This window comes from Acanthochromis polyacanthus, chromosome 11, assembly GCF_021347895.1.
Source record: "Acanthochromis polyacanthus isolate Apoly-LR-REF ecotype Palm Island chromosome 11, KAUST_Apoly_ChrSc, whole genome shotgun sequence".
NCBI lineage: Eukaryota > Metazoa > Chordata > Actinopteri > Pomacentridae > Acanthochromis > Acanthochromis polyacanthus.
In genome coordinates, this window is record NC_067123.1 from 7,649,285 (window position 1) to 7,666,491 (window position 17,207).

General features: G+C 37.9%; 1 protein-coding gene across 1 annotated transcript in view; it reads left to right on the forward strand.

The window, feature by feature from the left end:
• macf1a (microtubule actin crosslinking factor 1a) overlaps positions 1-17,207 on the forward strand; it is a 356,367-nt gene that overhangs the window by 19,988 nt on the left and 319,172 nt on the right. Inside the window, exon 2 of the mRNA XM_051956148.1 lies at positions 2,591-2,824. Within this exon, the coding sequence (XP_051812108.1) occupies positions 2,602-2,824 (223 nt within the window). The 5' untranslated portion in view covers positions 2,591-2,601. The remainder of the gene's footprint in view (positions 1-2,590; positions 2,825-17,207) is intronic.

The following is a 17,207-nucleotide window of genomic DNA, read 5'->3' on the forward strand; positions in this document are numbered from 1 at the left end:
AGATGGAGATTCAATACCTTTATTATCATCGTCAACAAAATTGTGGTGTTACTCCCTGACTTAAATTAGAATAAAAGACAAAATGAAATAAAATAAAATAGATAATAAAATATACAGTATAAAAATATATATCTTTATAAATAATATCTAGGAAATGTGAACATATGATGAGGTTGTGCAAAGAAAGGAGATTGTGGAAACAGAGGTGATTGAATTCACAGGTAATGGTGCAATATTTATAATACCAATAAAAATTATGATTATTGTAAAAAAAAACAAATTAATACTTGATGTGTTTGGGTTTTCGAGATTAACATGCAAATAATACCTTTTTTCTGTGATTGTAGTTATTATCTGTAATTTAAGAAGGAAATCAGCAAAATATAGTAAATTGTTCAAAAAATAAGTTAAAAAACATGTTTTTTTATAGTGTATCTTGTTCCATCTTCAGGCAGCAGACGGAAACCTCAGAAGCACTTCATTCTCTCAGAGCCATGCTGAGGTCGGACGTATTGATTTATTGATGCGCTGATGGACAGATCAGAGTTTCAGGTCCTCAGAGACAAATCAAACACACATTTACTTCTTCTTTATGTGTGTGTGCTGCTTTTCCCTCTTAACGCCTGTGAAACTTAATTTATTTTAGAGCGACGGGTCAAAGTTAGAGATGGACGGATAAGCAACGAGAGAATGAAGACGGAGAAAAGACTCTCCGTCTTCCCGACATATTGACTCGTCTTTAAAAATAGAAACTCTAGATGAGCTTTGAAATCTCATCTCGCTGCTCTTTTCCTTCTTTGTCTCAGCTCAGGCTGCTGAACAGACTCACAGGAAATTTCCTGACGTTCCTCCATCGCAGAATATTATCAATAAATCAGACTGTGGGTGATGAAATCAGACTCTATTTCAGACTTTCTTTTGTACAATATTGCAGTTTTATATGTAAGAAATGTTTTTTTTGCCATTTCATGTAGTAAGAAATGTCTTTTTGAAGTAGATTTTTGGCAAAGCGAGTCAACAAAATAAGAAGTAATGCAACATAATGGAGCTCATGTCTATTTAAACGGTATCAGTAGGAGTTTCAGGACTCTTTCAATAATGCTAAGTGCACAGAGCAGTTGGCACACAGATTTCTTTTGCATCCTGATCGATCGAAGCTAAACAGTTGGAAGTTGTATGTATTTAATCAGCCACTGAATTAAAAAGCCTCTTTCTTCAAGAGGCCAAGAAAGAAAGTACTCTATCACACGGTTACAAGAAAGATAAAGATGAAGCACTGTGTTCCAAAAAGCTAAACCCAGCCGAGGAACAGGAGTCGATCTTTGCAGTTACACATCTTTTGATCAGTCATAATTTAGGTAAGAAGGAGTTTAAACAGCATGGCTTTGAAAATTGAAATATACCAACGCTGCTGAGGCTTAATGAAGCCCCAGAAACCAGATTAGGAAGTCCAAGTTAACACTGTGTTAGATGTAAAACATGAAAAGGTGTGATACGCAATAGAGCGGCATGATTTTGGAAAAAAATGACACCGTGGAAAGAACTGATTATTGTAGAATTATTGGGGAGATGCTGTGAACATTTAAGCATATTTGCATTATTTGGACTGTTGTTCCTCATTTGCACTGTTTGGAATATTCTGCACCATATCTGCCACTTTATCTCATGATCATGTTTACATTTCACTCACTTTTTTTTCACGCTTTTCTTAGCTGTTGCTTAGTTCTGGTTTTGCTTCCTTTGTTCTTAGTTTTCCTGATTTTTGCTTTTGAGTTCTTAATTCAAAGTTAGTTGTATTGAGTTAGTTTTTGTGTCTTTGAATCTTTTGTATTTTTCTACTTTTTTATTTTTATATTATTTTTTATTATCTCAGAACCTGTTTTATGTACAGTGTTTGTTTAATGTCTACTGTTGCACGAAGAGAGAGTCGGGTATTTCAATCCTTAATGTCATGTACATATTGAAAAATTGAAGAATTTTAATTGGTTTTTAAAATTTTGATGAGCTAAATTCAGGCATAAAAAATTCACTGGCATAATTTTATGCAAAAAAATTCAAAGTTTGAAATTCAGCAGGTTCAGAATCTGATGAGTCTGATTTGCTTCCACTCTGGATTTTCACCTTTTTTATGGGATTTAAAATAAAGTGCTCATTGGCTGAGTTTTTTTTGATCTGCTCCTTTCAGGGTGAAGTTTCATTTGCATCTTAAAGTTCCTTCATGCATGGTCTGTCCTGTAAACTCGCCTCAGTGATCTTCAGCATCATGTGCTTTTTTACTTCTTTCATGTTCTCCTCAGAGCTGCTGTTTTCTCCTTCAGTCAGCCGTCACTGTTGGTCTGCTGCCTCCTGAACTCTTTAACTATCGTCTAGACGTGATGACTACTTTAACCCAGTTCTACTTCCTGTTCTCCTTACAGCTGAAATATTGTTGAAACTTTGCATCATTCATGACCCCTGCGTGATCACATCGTACAACACCAATGAATTATACAGCGTCTCCACTTGGTCTGAAGCTACAACTCCTCTGTTCCCTTCTTTTCTGACCTCCTTTCCATCCCTCCCCCACATCCCTCTCTCCTCCTCCCTGCAGACTGAAGTACGATGGAGTCTTCAGATGATGACACTCTGAGCGAGCGCTCCTGCGTCAGTGAACCGTCCTTTCGCAGCGAGCGGTCGGGGGGTTCGTTGTCTCCGTGTCCGTCCGGACCGGTCGGGCCGCCGGGCGACACTCTGCCCTGGAACCTGTCCAAACACGAGAGGAGGAAGAGGAAGAGCCAGGACTCGGTGCTGGACCCGGCCGAGAGGGCGGTGGTTCGAGTCGCAGGTGAGGAAAACTTTCCCTGTTTATAAATGCTGTCAGTGAACCTTTGAGCAAGGCACTAACTCTGGAACTGTTGTGTTTAGCGGCTTGGCGTCCAAAAATAGACGATTGTGACTATTCTTGAAGCTTCTAGTTGATTGTGCGTTAAAGTTTGAATGTCCGAGAAGCAGGTTTTTGTTTATAGGCACAATCCTGGAACTTTTCGATCACTCCTTGTATTTAGTAACACTGATTTTTTTGGCTGCTAAATCACAATAGATTTGTCTCCATGTGCCTTACTTCTTTTCCTGGTTCTTCCATATTTGCATAATGGGACTTCCAGGGAGTTTTACAAGTGTTGCAGGAGCACTGGGAGCAAAGTATTGCTGTACAAGGAGACAACCTTAGCAGGGATGGGGGCCAAACTTAAATTAATTGCAGTTTTTGATTCCACAATATTGGAACTTTTTAATCACTACTCCTATTTGCGAAATCTAAAGCAATGTTTTGTGGACACCTACAGTTACAGCAAAGCCTGAGACCATGTAAATTGGCATTTGCCTGAAGTTTCTATTGTGATTTCTTGACTTTCTATTGTCTCAGAAGTTTTGTGTTCAGCTGCTTGGCGACAATAACTAGAAAGTTGTGGTTGTTCTCGGAAGCTTCTAAGTGATTTTGTTTGAGTGTGAAAAAGCCAGTTTTTGCTTATAGGCACAGTCTTGGAACTTTTTGATCACTTGTTGTATTTAGTATCACAGATTTTTGGTCACAAAATCACAATAGATTTGTCTCCCTGTGACTTATTTCTTTTCCTGGTGCTTTCCATGTTTACGTAACTGGCCTTTCAGGGAGTTTTACAGGTGTTGCAGGAGCACAAGGAGACAACCTTAATGGGAATGGCAGTTTTTGACTTTTGTGGCCGTAGTCTTGGAACCTTTGGATTACTCGTCGTATTTAGTAAATCTCAAGCCATGTTTTGTAGACATCTACAGCTACAGCAAAGCCTGAGACCATGTAAATTGTTATTTTTCTGAAGTTTCTATTGTGATTTCTTTTTCTTCCATTGTCTCAGCCTTAAAAGAACTTTTGCGTTCAGCTGCTTGGTGACAAAAGGCAGAAGATTATGATTGTTCTCGGAAGCCTCCAGGTGACTGTGTGTGGAAGTTTGAGAGCAGAGGCATGTTTTTGCTGTAAGTGTGAGAAAAATGTAGACCAAAATCCAGTCTGAAGCAACAAAAATCAATAAACTCTATGTAAATGATGGGCATATTAAACATCATGCCATCTGTTGCTTTTTAGGCCAGTGTTTTAAAAACCTTGATTTTGACGAGAAAATAGCCAATCACAAGGTAGCTTTGCCGACAAGTGTGCAGCGTTATGGTGTGTTGAAGGAGACCTGAACCTACAGATTGAGACCATGAACTCAGCAGGAAAATGTTTTTTGAGGTAGCAAATCAAGTGAGAAGTTGGATCATTTTCTCATTGACCTCTATACAGTCAGACCTCTTTTTCTAGTCGCCCCCTGCTGGCTGTTAGAAATAATTCAAATAATTGGCTTTTCTTTCCAATCCTCATTTTTTTATATAAAGCTCTTGCAGGAGCCAAGCAAAATGTCAATTTCTTGGTTTAAAATTCAACCTTTTACCCTGTCAACATGTCCATTGGTGGTTTTTACGTACCAGAAGAGATGTTATGAGGAAAATACGCAGACAACACCATGACTGAACATTTCCACCTTAAAACCAGTGACATAAATGTGGATTCTTGGGTTTCATACATAACAAACTAAAGGAACAAATCCTGTCGGCATGCAGGGTGGAGCTTTCTGTTATTTTTCTTTAAAATCAGTGTCTGGTTTCAGCAGGTGTGGCTGATTTACTTATTGTGCAGCGTAGGATAAGTTTACAGTATCTAAGCAGAGTTTTAGGTGAGCTGGTGTGCTTCAGCTGCAGCGGCCGGTGGAAGGGTGGGCGTAGATCTGCATATTCTAGAGGAAGCAACACTGTAGGGTTGCATCCAATCAAATTTTAGGGTTTAAAGGGATCATTTTCATGGATAAATTTTGGAATAATTCTGTAACTCTGGTACACAGAGATGAATTTACTTCATAGTACATTCTTAAAGCTCTTAGATAAGATTAAAAACAGAATTTCAACCCTCGTCTTTACTTTTTATCCGACACACATACAAAACATGGAAGTCTAGCAGCAGAGATCTACATTTTCTAGATGCTCGTATAATGAATTTTGTATGTGAATGGTGCAAAAACTCACATTAGACCTTTTTCTTAAAAAGACATTATCTGTCGCCTTAATACTGCTTGTCTTTTTGGTCATCAGACAAACAGGTTTTTTCTTGTTGTGAATGATCTTTCTTCCGCCTTCCGCTCCATTCTCATTTGTGCGGTGACATTTCCTCTAATGGCAGGGCTTCCTTCTGGCTGTCATTAAAGGCCCACATACTCGGAAAAAAGCCCAGTTTCCTCCTGAAATGTCACAAAAACAAGAAGAAAAATCTGATTATGGCACCTTATGATTAAACTCAGGTTAAAAACATTCACGGTGTGTTATAAAAAGTGTTCTCCTGTAGCACTTGAATGTATTATCAGTGGTATTAAGATGTTTTTAATAGTGGTGGTGGCTGGTAAACGTCAAAACAGGCTGAAAAATATGTACTCTGGGCGGATGATTGTTTTAATAAATGCAAACTTCTGTGCAGAGATTTTAGGTTAAAGTCAGCCTTTAGAAGCCAGCACTGTTGTGGTAACAGTAAATGGAGGAGAAATGTAGGTTACTGAGTCCTCTGGAGAAGCCGGGGCTCCCCTGATCACGTAATGAGACACTGGCAGCTCGCTAATAGCTTCCCCTCTTTCCACTGCAGCGAATGGTCGACTTCTACTCTGATAATTGAGGTAAATGATGTAAAAGTGGGCTCAGTGCTGCCGCTCTTATCATCCCTGGCTTCCTCCTCTCACATCATCTAATAATTGCGCTGATTATTTACCATCGGAGGCTTTTATCACATAAAAGCGTGTCAGTGGATAGACAGCCGGCCTCCGGTTTACGGGGTGTTTTTCTCATTTTTCAGGGTGGCTTGATGCAATAGCAGAATTAGCATAAGTGCGTTGTAGATATCCATTCATAAGGAACGTTTTAAGGATTTATCTTCTGTAGAATAAATGCAAGAGCAAAAATGATTGGAAGATGAAAAGCCAGAGCAATGATTTTATGTTTTCACCTTTCAGTTGAAGAGCTGTGTGAAGAAATGTACCTAAAAACCTAAACTCAGAGTCAGGAGACCACACAACGTCACACCTGCCAAAATCTGATAAATAAATGAAGTTTTTTCAACATGTAGGCCCCAATGGAAAGGTCCACATCTAAAACTGCTCCATCAGAACTGACATTAGGTCATGACAGAGAGGCTAAAGAAGGTTTAAATCACAGTTTCTGGTCTGTTAAACCTTTGTCTATGTTTGAAAATGCATCAAATGTGGCAAAAAATGAAACAAGCAACAAAAGTCAGGCAAAAAAAACAACTAAAACAAGACAAAATATTACAAAAGCAAGAGACAAAATGAACAATGAATAATGTAGTGTTTTACTTTATGATCAAAACAACGTATCATACTTTAGAAATTATTGTAAATTTATGGTTGTACAAATTTAAAAGCTGTACTTAATGTCTTTTCTGTCATTTTTGCATTGGACCCTCTGGCAGGTCAGTTTTGGCCCGAAGGCCGCATGTTTGACTCCCCTGCTCTAAGATTTATCTCTTACATGCCAGATTATTGATGTCAGCTTCAGTGACATAAGTGGAAATAATCAGTAATCTGCCAAGTCTTTCTTTCTTGAGACTATAGAAGTGCTGTTTGTGTCTCGTACTGTAGAAATGATGGCGGCTGAGATGCTGAAGTAGACAAGACAGTAAAAAACCAGATTACAGATGTGGAAACTGCATGTAGGTCAGGTCAGGTTGGAATCATTACCACAATCAGGGCATCGCAGTCAGATCACTGTGAGTGTTGTGTTGGTATCTCCATGCTAACGCTCCTATAGCCGGCACATGTAAAGAGAAGCTGTGATATTTCCTGCTGTAGAGTCTCTAAGCGTCTGTATCCGTCCTCAAGAGAATCCTGTCCAGTGATTCTCAGGTATCTGGATTTACTATCAGCCACGTTTACGGCCGCTTTAAGAGAAGCTTTCTCTGGACTCTGGTCTTTCCTGAATCTGTCTGAGAATGCTTTAAGGGAAGATTTAGTTTCAACAGAGCTGCTGTTATTTGGTTTTGATTAGGTTTTAATTCAGTTACATGAAACTCAATTTCAGAGCAGAATTCCAGTGTGAAGAACCGTTTAGTTGTTTATGTCTTAGCAGCAAGAAAATGTTTGTCTATTTTGAGTTTATATCTGCAAACAAGCAGGTTGTTCCACAGAAAGTGACATGAAATGATCAAAATTAGGCGTCCTGTCAACATGTATGCCTAATTCGGCTAATTAAAAAGGAAATTACTTTGCTTTAGAGTCTCTACACCGCCTGTCAAAAGTTTTAGGACACTTTCTCATTCAAATAAAGTAGAACCTGTCCTACAACTTTTGACAGGGGGTGTATCTACCAGATTTGGTACACATATGCCGCACATCAGGCTGAACAAAAAAGTCAGTGACAGCCACATTCCAAACCCAACAGGAAGTGAGCTATTTTGCGTTGATTGTCAGATTTTGCCCATTTTTCATTTTTTTCTAGAGCGAACTCCTCCTAGTGGGAAACTCCAATTCACCTCAAATTCGGCCAGTACATACAAGAGGCCTTAATGATCCAAAGTTATTCAAATCTTTTTCCAAAGTCAAAGGGCGTGTCCGTGGCGGCCTCTGGAATTTTGATCCTTCTCCATGAAATTTCAAATGCTGTGTAAATACCCTGAACATGCTCCAATCTGCCTGAAACTTTACAGGTATGATCAGAGTCCTGCCCTGATCACATCCATATGATGAAATACACCCCCTGTCAAAAGTTGTAGGACAGGTTCTACTTTATTTGAATGAGAAAGTGTCCTAAAACTTTTGACAGGGGGTGTAGGTGTGTCAGGGGGACAGTTATTGAGATGACTGGGAGTGTGTGTGAATTTGTAAATGTGCATCTGTTGAAATGTGTGTGTAAAGTAGGGTTTGCTGCTTGCACGAACATCTACAGACGCACTAAGAAACAGGGATAATAATAGATTAAAGGGGAGATAAAAAAGGCAGCTTGTGCTTTTAAGCAAAATCTGTGCAAGTATTTCATGAAACAAGTGGAACAGTTGCAGAGAAAAACATACAAACTGAAAAATGGTTCGAGAGGAAATAAAAAGTAAAATAAAAATCACCATGATCTTTTTTTTTAATTTTTTTTTAACGTTACTGTTTAACCAGTGGGTTAGCTGTTGTAGTGACATTTAAACCTCTGAACCCCAAAGTCCTTTCAAAATGTTATATTTTAAAATAAATGAAAAAATAACACCATTTATCAGAGCAACGAACTGTGAAATCACAAATAATCATCTCTGGTGAGCCATTCCATCACAAAAATGAAAAAAAAAAATTGAAACATAAACTTGTGATATTTCATCAAAATCGCTTTATTTAATGCGCCACAATTAAAAATGTGCAGAAAATAAGTCATTTGCTCCTACCAAATCCTGTAAAAACTAAAAATATTGTGCTCCCTGGCTAATCCATGAGGCTATAAGTGACTCAGCTGCAGCTGACAGTCACATGACAAAAATTCAGTTTGTTTTTGTTTTGTGTACCTGAACTGTTAATGTAAATAATAAAATATTTATTGTATGTAGAGGCACCATTTCTTTTTTCCCTGTTATTTGTAACATTTGAGAGCACTTTTGAATTTTTTTTACTAAATTTATTGCAGATTTTTTTGTTTTCCCAATTTTCGTAAAATATTTTGTAATATTTTTTTTCTTTTTTGTGATTTATGCTGTTTCTTCTGTGTTGTTCTGAACATAAATACGTTTCTGAGATCTCTTTAATTCTAGTCACGGTTGTCCTGCTTCCATACAGGTGAAGGACTTTGTATTGCCCACAGTCAAAGGGTAAAATAATCCTGTACATTTGTTAATTTTCTTCCAGAATCCTCATCATTTTTTTTTTTTTTGCATTATACCCTTTAAAGCTTGTAATACTGAAAGACAACTCAGTAATAAATAAATACTGTCAAATTGGCTGCTTGAAAGGATAAATTTGGCTTCTTTTTGTTGCTGTGCAGGTTCTGCTTCATTTAAATCATTATTTTTCTCACCAAACTCTTATAAAACTCTCTAATTCCAACCAGATATGAGCAGAGATGTGGAATCACTTATTATCCTGGAGCCACTTTATGTCCTTTTCTTTGGCGATTCTCTAGAGTCTCATCATGAAGCTATTCAACATTTGCCTCATAATTAACATCACAATCCTGATTGTAGTTAAGGTTTGTAGAAGACAAGATGACGGACAAAGAAAAACACATCCAGGTTTTGTTGAATTGTCGGTGCATGTTTTATATTTATTGGGGTGGATCCATCTGTTGTGGCTGCTGGCAGACGTAGAAACACATCAGTGACCTCGACTGATGTGTTTTTAATGAATAATATGGGAGACGTTCTCCTTTTTTAATATACTTTTGGATGAGCACGTCACAGTTTAGTGGTTAGTGTGTGAGGGTGTGTGCAGAAAGAGAAAGACGTTTAAGCGTCATTATCTGCAGTTATTAAAGCAGCAGTTAGACTGGGAGGTTTCCTGGCTGCACCTTCAGGCTGAGTCACTCCTGATTCACATCGTTTGGTTCAGACGGCAGCAGAGGTAACGGGTTACATTTACTCCGAAACATTTACTTAAGTAACTTTTTGAAAAAAAGTACTTGTGAGAGTAGTTTTTCTCCACCATACTTTTTCCTTTTACTTGAGTAGATTTGTGAAGAAGAAACGCTACTCTTACTCCGTTACACTGGGCTACTCTCTACTGTTACTTTTTTATTTACCGCATTAGATCTGCTTTATTTTGCTTAGAGATGGCCCCAGTGGATCTACCACATGACTGTGTTTCACCAATCAGACGAAGCAACAATAATCACTTGACTCCGTTTCACAAGACGTCGCCCTGCAGTCACATTAGCGGCATAGCGGCACAAACTCTTCACCTCTTCAACTCTTCTGCTACTTTCACTCTTCAGACTGAAAGTAGCCTGATTCCTGCATCATGAATGCAAATCTTTTTGGTTTTTATAACAGTAAACTGAATATATTTGGGTTTGACATTTTATAAACCAGAACAAGAAATGAATTACTGGAGAAAACAATCAACAGATTAATGGACAAAGAAAATGTGTTTTCCATATGTCTGAATTTCTCCAACATTACAAGATGCATACAATTTAAATTCAATTTTATTTATATAACACTAATTACAGGTCAAATTGTCTCAAGATGTTTTATTTATTTATTTTTTTGTCATTTAAAATATGACAAAGTAAGAAATTTAAACCTCTTGATTAATCCAATTTATTATTTGGTTTTTAAGAGACTAATCAACAATTAAAATAACTTTCTCCACTAAAGCTAATAAACATGAGGTCAAATAGAAGGAACAGTTTTAAATCCTGCAGTCCCACGACGACAAGAATAAACTAAATCTGCTGGTGGATTCCATTAAAGTCCTAATAAATGATAATAAAGTGTGGTACTAAAGGTTTGTGGTGCTAAAAATCTCAAAGTAAAGATATCAAGTTGAACATCTGGATGGAGGTTGATAAAAGTTGACCTCCCTTCATTTCTCTGGAGCCGACTCCATGGATTTTAGGGATTGTAGTTAAAGACCAGGGGCCTCATTTATAAAACATTGCATAGGATCCATACTAAAGTTTGCGTACGCCGAAAATAGGAAAAGGGCGTATGCCCCTCGCCCCTGATTTATAAAACTTTGCGTAAGCACAGCTGCATGCAATTTCTTGATAAATCACACACCAGCTGGAAGATTGCACAGGTGGATCCACCTCACATTCCGCCCACAACACACCCACATTTTACCATGAATGGTCAATGCAAAGTAACTCATGAATGTATCTGTATATAAATAAGCTGCTGGATCCACGGCATTTCACGCAGCGCCGGCCTGCAGTCTTTTCACTGCTGTGCGTCAGGATGAATGAATCATGTGTTGACCCAGGCCACCCTGCCACTAAATTTGTTCTGATCATGTCGGATGTACAAATAATTTGTACACTGATTGAATGTACATTTTTTTGGTTCACATAGACAAATTCATTTTCACTCGGGGGTTGTGGTGTGAAGCATGTGTGCCTGCGTGCGTGTACAGGGCTGATTAATGTTTGGACGCTCATCCCATTCGGCCGCATATGGATAAATAAACAAAATTCTTTACTTTTTTTTTGCCTTTTTACTGTGATAGTTGCAGTGAAGAGTGACAGGAAATGGGGAGAAGACATACATAAAAGTGCCGCGGGCAGGAATCGAAGCCGGGCCACTGCGTCGGAGACCACCCCTGCAAATGGGTCTTCTGCTTTCCCCGATGAGCCATACGGGCGCCGGGTGATTAGCAAACAAAATTATTTAATAAAGATCACCGCACCGGCCCCAGATACCGGCCCTTCGGTCAAACGACCGAATGAAATAACGTTCAATCCGCCCCTGTTAATATATGAACATAGTTCTGCAAATACAGTCGTTGGCCGAATGACGCACTATATGAACATCTACAACAATGAGGGTTTATGATTATCCGGCTCTACAAATCTAATATATGATGACAATAAAGGTTTGAGATCAATCTGGTTTCAATTCGCCACTTCACCCTCCGGCACTGCCGTTCCCTCTGTCTCCAAAATGTGCTTAAGCAAGCATCAAAGTTGGCGCACCGGTGCGCACATTCTCACGCCAAGTTTTTTTTAGAAATCACAACGAACACAGCGTACGCCAGTTTCTACGCAAAGTTTGGAATTTACGCCCTATTTTGTGCGTAAGGAAGCATCAAGAATCAAGGTTGGTGCACCGGTGCGCACATTCTCACAGCAAGTTTGTTTTTATAAATCACAACCTTTGCGTAGAAAGTGGCGTACGCCACTTTCTAGCCCTGTTTTGTGCGTACGCAAGCTTTATAAATGAGGCCCCTGCTCTTCTAGTCGTCTTCCTTCTAGTCGCTATAAAAAGTCACTCCATCCTCGCCGACTTCAACACCTCTTCATGGCAACTTGTTCTGCCTCCGACCTTGTGGAAACTCCAGAAACTCGGGAAACCCGTCGAGACTCGGATTTTCGAAAAACACGTCGGGCGGGGGAAGGTGTGGTGGGCGGTGGGGGAGTAGAGGGTGGTGGTGGGGGGAGACCACCTCCCACCTCCCTTCCTACTCTCTGCCCTGACTCCACTCAGACTCCGCCTTGGCTCCACCCATGTGGTCACTTTATTAGGAACAGAAACTACGATGTCAAAGGGACGAGTTTATTTCTTTTTATCTGATCTGTAGCTCAGTAAGTTAAGGGTTTGCCTATGGAGCTGCAGGTTGCTGGTTCAAGACTTGACCCTTCTTAAATTTTTTGAAAATCCTGACAAAGACAAAGAAATAAAAATGCCAGTGGTGGGTCTTAAACCTGCTACCTTCCATTTGGTAGCCTCTCTTCTTACCCCATGAACTATTCACTTAGATACTAAGTGTTCTTTATTTGCGCATTTATCATCTATTTTTTGCAATTTTCAAGTTTTTTTTTTTTTTTTAACTTAAGTCTCGTCTCGACCGTTTTTCTCAGGAGGTTGGACTTCAGCCTTTGTGCTGAAGGGTTGAACCCTCAGTTCCAAAACGTTCCAAAGCCTACAGATCCCCCGAGTGCCCCCGAGGGAAATTATTTGGAAATACCACAATTTGCACATTAATATACATTTTTGTCTGTCTGATCACATCATTTCTAAAAAATAAATCGGACATTACAATCAAACACTTACTCAGTACTTTCAGTACTTGAGTAGTCTTTTCATCAAATTCTTTTTTACTCGAGTAATTTTTTGGATGACTATTTTTTACTTCTAATTGAGTGATATAATTTTGAAGTAACGTTACTCTTACTTAAGTCCAATTTTTGGCTACTCTACTCACCTCTGGACGGCAGCAGGTTAGAGGCTGAGTTGATGTTGTTTAAGCAGAAGGTAACACGGCCAACAGTCTGCTCAAACCTCCTCACCTGCCTGTAGAACAGATTTGCAGCGCAGATTATGTTGAATCTGTTGTGAAATGAGGAAACTACAACACACAGCAGCTTTTCCTACAAACTCCTCTCATGCATGTAACGCTTTATTCCACAAATATATTTGTGTTAAAGCCCTGAGAGAGTCAAAGGAGGAGGCAGATCAAAGCTACGTTTTCCATGGAACAATGAATCCATCTGGGAGGCAAAAATCTGCACTTTAGATGCTGCAGTTCCCAGACGACTGCCGTTTACTGCTGTGAATCTGCAAATAGCTTCATTTAGGAATAAGCACAGTGTGATCATATTAAGAATTTAAATATAAAGTTAAGTTTTTAATTCAAACAGACTCCCACATGCTGTCTAATCTGGAAAAATACATTTATAAGCGATGATTTCGGTGAGCTAAAGGTGAAATTTGTTAAGGTTTGCTATTGAAATTGGTAGAAATGACTGAGTTAGCCTTGGCAGAGTTGTGTGACGCTTGGCGTTGGTTTGTCCGTCCGTCCGTCCGTCCGTCCGTCCGTCCGTCCGTCCGTCCGTCCGTCCGTCTGCAACGTTACTCAAAAACACACCAACGGATTTGGATGAAATTTTCAGGGAAGGTCAGAAATGACACAAGGACCAACTGATTAGATTTTGGCAGTGATGCAGCTTAGAGTCTGGATCCATGGATTTGTTAAAGATTTCTGTATCATTGTGAGACTGTGGCACAGCGTCACTGTAACCATGACAACAAGTGAACACTTTGTCAGCTGCCTGCTGACGATCAGATGATTGTGATCCTACTACAAATCCTCCGCTGTGGACTGATCAGGGCTTATGCTTTGACAATGATGCTGCTGAAAAGCTTTGGCGTAGTACTGCGCTCTCTGAGTGTTTTTCTTGTTGATAAATGTTGTGAGTTTAGTGAGAAAAAAATAAAAGGCTACTAACTGAAACTACTTCAGTCTGTCCTGATAAAAACAACCAGTTTTCATTCTACCCTTATGTCAAAGCTGCTGGTTTCTGTTTTATTATGTACGAACTGTACTTTGATGTGAGAGTCACCAGCATCAGTAAGTCGATGCTGGTAAACATAAAGGAGTTTTTCCAGTTTAAAAGAGCCTCTTATGCAGGTGAGAGAGTTTGTGGTGATTTAAATTACAGAACTTTAATGCAGAAGACTGAAGTTTTTTGTTTTTTTACTCACTCAGTTCTGTTTTATTTTTTGACTTAAACGTCATTTTTACTTGTATTACTTTTTAAAATGTTTTCTATTATCTCTCCTACTTAATTTAAATTGAATGTATTTAGTTTAACTGTAAATAGAAGCAAAGCCAGATTTAAAATTAAGCAGAACTCTGTAGCACAATTCAAAACTCATCTTTTAAGTAAAATAGTTTTTACTGTAAATCAAAATTAAAAATATAAATAAATTAATAATAAAGCTGGGAGTCTATGAAAGCAAATGGGCGAAAATATTGGCTGATTGAAGCAAGTATATGTCAGTTTAAAACAAATATTCATGTAGTATTCTGAATACGGATGCATTTGTGCTGAAACCAACAGTGGCTCAGTAAGACAGTGTTTTTGTATCTATTGTATCTCTTCCTACATATTAAATAGTTTTTGTTTCCTATTTCTTTGGGTTCGTTCTGACCATCAGAGCAGAACTCTCAGCACCAGTGATGCTGTTAGATTCTCTCTGTGAGCGCTGAGCCTTGCAGTTTAAACTCCAACATTTCAGGAAGCGTCCAGCATCACCCCGCCTCGTTCGGCGCTCAGTCAGCCGTGAAGCCTTTTGTGATGATGTTACATTTTACATAATATGCACTATGTGTTTACACTGACCTCGATTTCCATTCAGGCAGTGGCAGGAATGTGAAAAATGAATACATTAAGCTGCTTGTGTCAAAAGGCCACATAATTTACAATAACCTGAATCAGTAAAGAGCACAGAGAGAGACTGAAGCTGGGCCAGAAGTTTTCTTTTCTGCCTGGAATTCTTATTTTAGTGAGAAAAAAAAGTGATGAGAGCGAAGGGAAAAGTTGGAATGGAGAAGTAAGAGCAGGCAGAAGTTGGAAGGAGAGACGAGGAAACACTGAGAGTCTTTGTGAACAGATGAGTTTTAGGTTCAGGATAAAGAGACGCTGCTGTCCTGACTGTTATTCAGACGCTCTGGGCTGAATGTCAATGAAACCCTCCAACAGCTGCTGGGTGTTCTGTGGACTCCATTTCTGTATTTACCCACCGAATGACAACCCACAGTAGGAGCGAACCCAAAAAGTAATATAATACTGACCGATGTAGAACAGTTTTACTAATAAATAGAAGTGGAACTGAATGAATGTCAGTATTTTATTCATATGTACTTAAAACTTCGAGTTTGTTGCTCTCATAAATGCATGTTTGCTGACATTATGCATTAGTAAAAGACAGTTTGTTTATTTGTTGATTTGAATTTAGAAATAGAAATGTCTAATGGAGAACCAACAATAATAGACTTTAACAAAAAATGCTTCTTTTCAACACAAACTGCATAAAACACTCAGTTCACATCATCGGGTCTGATAACAGACATTTCAGTGTAATGTTAAAATCATTTGTAAAAGGTAGCATAAAGAAATATACATTAATGTATGCAGAAAAAGTAAAAAGTATGTAAAGTTAAAAAAAATACAATTTTCACAAAGGTACTGTGCATGTGCAATGTACAAAAATGTAAAAAGAAAAATATTGCAAGAAAATAAAAGTGCAAAAAAGTAAAAAAGATCATGTAAAAAACAGACATTACAAAGGTATATTGTGTAAACAAGTAAAAAATGCAATATAACAAACGTACAGTAACAAATAAAGTGAAAATTATGCAGGGTAAAAAGAAGTCACAATTTGTAACAAATAAAAAGTAAATATGCAGTGTGGAAAACTTTAAAAATAAAAATATTGCAATAAAATAAAGGTTACAAATGTGAGTGCAAACAATCAAAAAACTTAGGTTATCAATGCACATTTCCGAGTTTTATAGTGTAAACAAGTAAAAAAGGCAATATAATAAATATACACATAAAATGTAAAGCAAAACAATGTTAAAAATATTAATTACAATTTTACAGAAACATACAAAAAAGTGCAAAACATGCATAAATGTGCAAAAAATATAAAGCCAAAATTATATGTTAAAAATTAAATAATATGTGATGTAAAAATATATGATCAGCAAAAATGTAAAAAAGATATAAGAATATATAATGTTATTAAAACTGTGCAAAAAATTAACGGAAAATTTTATTTGAAAACATTTGTAATGTGAAAAATATAAATGTGCAATAAAAGTAAAAAATGAAGTAAAATTTTTTTTAGAATATTTACAGACTGCACATAAAGCAATGCACAAAATATACAGCATCCAAAAAATGAAAAGTTTATGTAAAATTTTATTATTATTATTATTTTTAACATTTACCTAGTTTTACCTTTTGGTTGAACAAAGACAGTAAATATGAAACATGTTTTGGTCTTTGGACTTATATATCTGGCTGCACAGCAGCGTAGTGGTTAGCACTTTCGCCTTGCAGCAAGAAGATTCCGGTTTGAATCCCGGTGTGGGCCTGGGATCTTTCTGCATGGAGTTTGCATGTTCTCCCTGTGCATGCGTGGGTTTTCTCCGGGTACTCCGGCTTCCTCCCACAGTCCAAAAATATGCTGAGGTTAATTGGTTACTCTAAATTGTCCGTAGGTGTGAATGTGAGTGTGATTGTCTGTCTGTATATGTAGCCCTGTGACAGACCGGCGACCTGTCCAGGGTGTCCCCTGCCTTTGCTCAAGTCAGCTGGGATAGGCTCCAGCACCCCCCGCGACCCTAATGAGGATAAAGCGGTGTATAGAGAATGGATGGATGGATGGACTTATATATCTGAGAATGTCTCCATATATGGTGCATTTTTATTGCTTTATTTATTAGCAGAGGCATAAACTGAGACACTGGAATTATTAAAACGGTTTATTTAAAAATATTATTATTATTATGATTATTGCTTTATTTGCAGAGGCATAAACTGAGACACTGGAATTATTAAAACAGTTTATTTAAAAAATCTTATTATTATTATTATTATTATTATTATTGCTTTATTTATTTGCAGCTGCAGAAACTGAGACACTGGAATTATTAAACAGTTTATTTAATCATCCCTTACACAAC